Genomic DNA, 2868 nt, shown 5'->3' with positions numbered 1-2868 from the left:
TAGGGTCTTAGGGTTTAGGGTTTTAGGGTTTAGGCTTTAGTCGATGAATGCCACGAATGGCGTTGCTGCAGGTCCGCAGCGTATGGCTGTCATCACTGGGGGATAGGGCTGCGGCAGTACTGCCGCAGGTCAAGCAGCATCAGCGGCTCAGCAATACCCCTATCAGAAACTCGAGCCTGACCGGTTGGGTTCCCAAAGGGCAACGGACACCTTAGGACGCAGGGTGAGACGCCAACCAAATGCACAACGAGAGCAGCAGAAGCAGCGACAGCAGCAGCAGTAGGGGCGGGAGAAGCAGCAGCAGCAATAGCGGCAGGAGAAGGAGCAGCGGGTGTCGGCAGTTGGGGCTGCTCTGGGGAGTGTTGGTGGTTGGTTGCATTCATGCTTGCTACAGCTGCCGTTGCTGCTGTTTTTTGTTTTCCGTTGCCTGATGTACTGTTGCACGTATCGATTGCTGCAGCAGATGCTGCAGCGTTTGCTGCTGCTTTCCCAACAGTACTTGTTGCTTGAGTTTACCTCCCCATTTGCAGGTGTTTCCGCTGCAACAGCAGTTGCTGCTTCTGCAGCAGCAGGGGACGCGCTCAGCTGCGCTGAACCTGCTGCTGGTGCCGCTGCTTCTGGTGCAGGTGTGGGACAAGGACTACTACGAAGAGAAAGCGAAGGAAAAGGCTTCGTTGCTGGGAGTTGAATCTCTTCTAGAGTTGCTACTAAAACCCAGAGAGGAGCCCAAACCGCCGCCGCTGCCGCCGTGCGGCTACCGGAAGCAGCTTCAGGTGCTCACATTTAAACTCGGCTTCGAGAGAGAAGCCAGCCGCACGAAAATGGTCACCCTGCAGAGCCCCAGGATGCAGTAGGGCGGGTACGTTCTGCTGCTGCTCCTGCTGCTGCTGCTGCGCTTGTTGCTGCAGGAGCTCTTGCTGCCTTTGTTGTTGTTGGTTGGGGCGTGTCAGTGCTAGGCTGTTTGGCTTCGTGCTGCTGTTGTTTAGTATTATCTGGGTTGTACTCCTTTTGCTGCTGCCATAGCTGTTGACGGGGCTCACGCGGGTGAACTTGCTTGTGCTGCTGTTAATATCGCCATACATGCGCTCATCCAACTACAAGCCGTCTCGCTGCTGCTGCTGCTGCTGATGCTGCCGTTGATGACCATGCTGCTGCTGCTGCTGCTGTGTTGTGTACTGAAGTGACTGCGCATTTTGTATCTCCTCATTTCCAAACGAACGAGCAACAGCTGCAGCAGGAACGGCAACAACAGCTGCTACAGCTGCAGCTAGAGCAGCAGGAAGCGCAACAGCAGGAATAGCAGCAGCTGCAGCATCCGCAGCATTGTTGTGTTGGCGCTGCTTGCAGGCTCTGGTGCGACATTTGCGAGTGGTTGTGCAAGGACTCACAAGCCTATTTGGATCATATTAGCCGCCGCAACCACAACCAGCTTCTTGGTGGGTATTCTTTTGTGCGTTTGTTTGCATGCCGGGCTGTCCCCAGGTGTATGTGCAGCTCATTTGTGTCTTCAGGGACTTTCTTCTCTATGTCTACTATATTTTTATTGGAGAGCCGTGGCTGCTTTATTTGCTGCAGCACGTATTGCTGCCGTTGCTCTCTGCTGTTGCGTCGCTGGTGTATGTACACTGGAATGAGTATGCGCTTAGAGCGGGTGCCCTTGGCTAGGATTAATGCCAGGTTGCAGGCAGCGCGGCAGACGGTGGGAACTGGGTTGGAACCCCACACCCAAAGACAAAGGCAGATGCGCGTGTAAAGCAGCAGCAGCAGCAGCAGCAGGGAGGAGGCGCCCAGGGAACGTCACGGAGATTCAAGGCCCTTGCGGGCGGCGCAGGAGCCGAAGGGAGGGCTGCGGAGGCGAAAGATGAATTTGAAAGGGTCAAGCGACTCCCAGAAGAACTTTAGAGGGAGCAAGAGCTGAAGAAGCATAAGAAGGAAGAGCAGAGAGCTGCAGCTGCTGGTGCACTCGGGAGCACGCCAACAGCAAAAGCGGCAACACCCGCAAACACAGGGCTGGAAGCCAATCCGGACGCCGCTGCCCTAGCAGCCGTGGGGTTGCCGACTTCCTTCAGTGGCTGCTACTCAACTTATGAATGCGGCAGCAACTGCAGCAGCTATAGCAGCTGCGGCGGCTGCAGCAGCAGCTGCAGCCGCTGTACGCTTCAATCTGGTTAGGGATGGTCCGGTGTTACGCTTCGGCCGCAGCTACCTACTAAAGTTTGACCCACAGCCACCAATTCCTGAAGCATCAGCGTTAAGCCCTTATCTTATCCGAGTCGGGGTGACTCCGTAAGGGCAGTTAGGTTTAGGCACACTGCTGGATATGAGTCACAAGGCGGCGTGTGTTGGCAGGTGCCGCAGCCCAGACCAGCAGGCCTGGTGTGCGGCATGAAGCTTTCATATATATATAGTATATATAGCCTATCGGCAGCTCATTTGCTACCATTTAAGAAGCTGCTCTGGGGCTGTGTTTAATTAGGCCTCTTGCAGCAGCAGAACCTTTCGGTGCGGAGGGCATGCATCCTCATTTGCTTTTGTTCTGTTGTCTTCGGGAGGAAAAGGAAGCGTCTGACGAAGACGGTGGCAATATAGTTCCGCAAGGGGACTTAGGGATGCTTGTGCATGGGGCTGCCTTGCTGCAGCACAAATTACAACAAGAAATGCTGCAACTTGGGAAAGACCTCTTCCGCCCACCACCAGCCCGAGGGCCTTGAGCAGCTGTGCTCAGGGCCGCTAGAGACAGGTGGGGAGGTCAGATGATGCAGAACCATTGCTGCTCGGTTGCAGCTCCTAAGGGCCCTGGGGGAGACGATATCTGCTGCAGTCCATGTGACCGCGTGACAGATAGAGGCAGCGGAGGGGAGCGCTTAG

At 55.6% G+C, this 2868-nt stretch overlaps 1 protein-coding gene across 1 annotated transcript; it reads left to right on the top strand.

Moving 5' to 3' along the window:
• Window positions 1–239: 239 nt before the first annotated feature.
• On the top strand, window positions 240–1902 carry EAH_00065900 (U1 like C2H2 zinc finger, related, related; the record flags this gene model as incomplete). The annotated part of the gene is made up of 4 exons (XM_013392783.1): window positions 240–368; window positions 531–850; window positions 1348–1450; window positions 1678–1902. 4 exons carry the CDS (start codon window positions 240–242, stop codon window positions 1900–1902), a joined length of 777 nt encoding a protein of 258 aa, XP_013248237.1.
• Between the last annotated feature and the right edge of the window lie 966 nt (window positions 1903–2868).

This window comes from Eimeria acervulina, genomic scaffold, assembly GCF_000499425.1.
Source record: "Eimeria acervulina Houghton genomic scaffold, Eah_scaff2305, whole genome shotgun sequence".
NCBI lineage: Eukaryota > Apicomplexa > Conoidasida > Eucoccidiorida > Eimeriidae > Eimeria > Eimeria acervulina.
The sequence above is the reverse complement of the archived record's forward strand: the minus strand, read 5'-3'. Positions and strand labels throughout refer to the sequence as shown.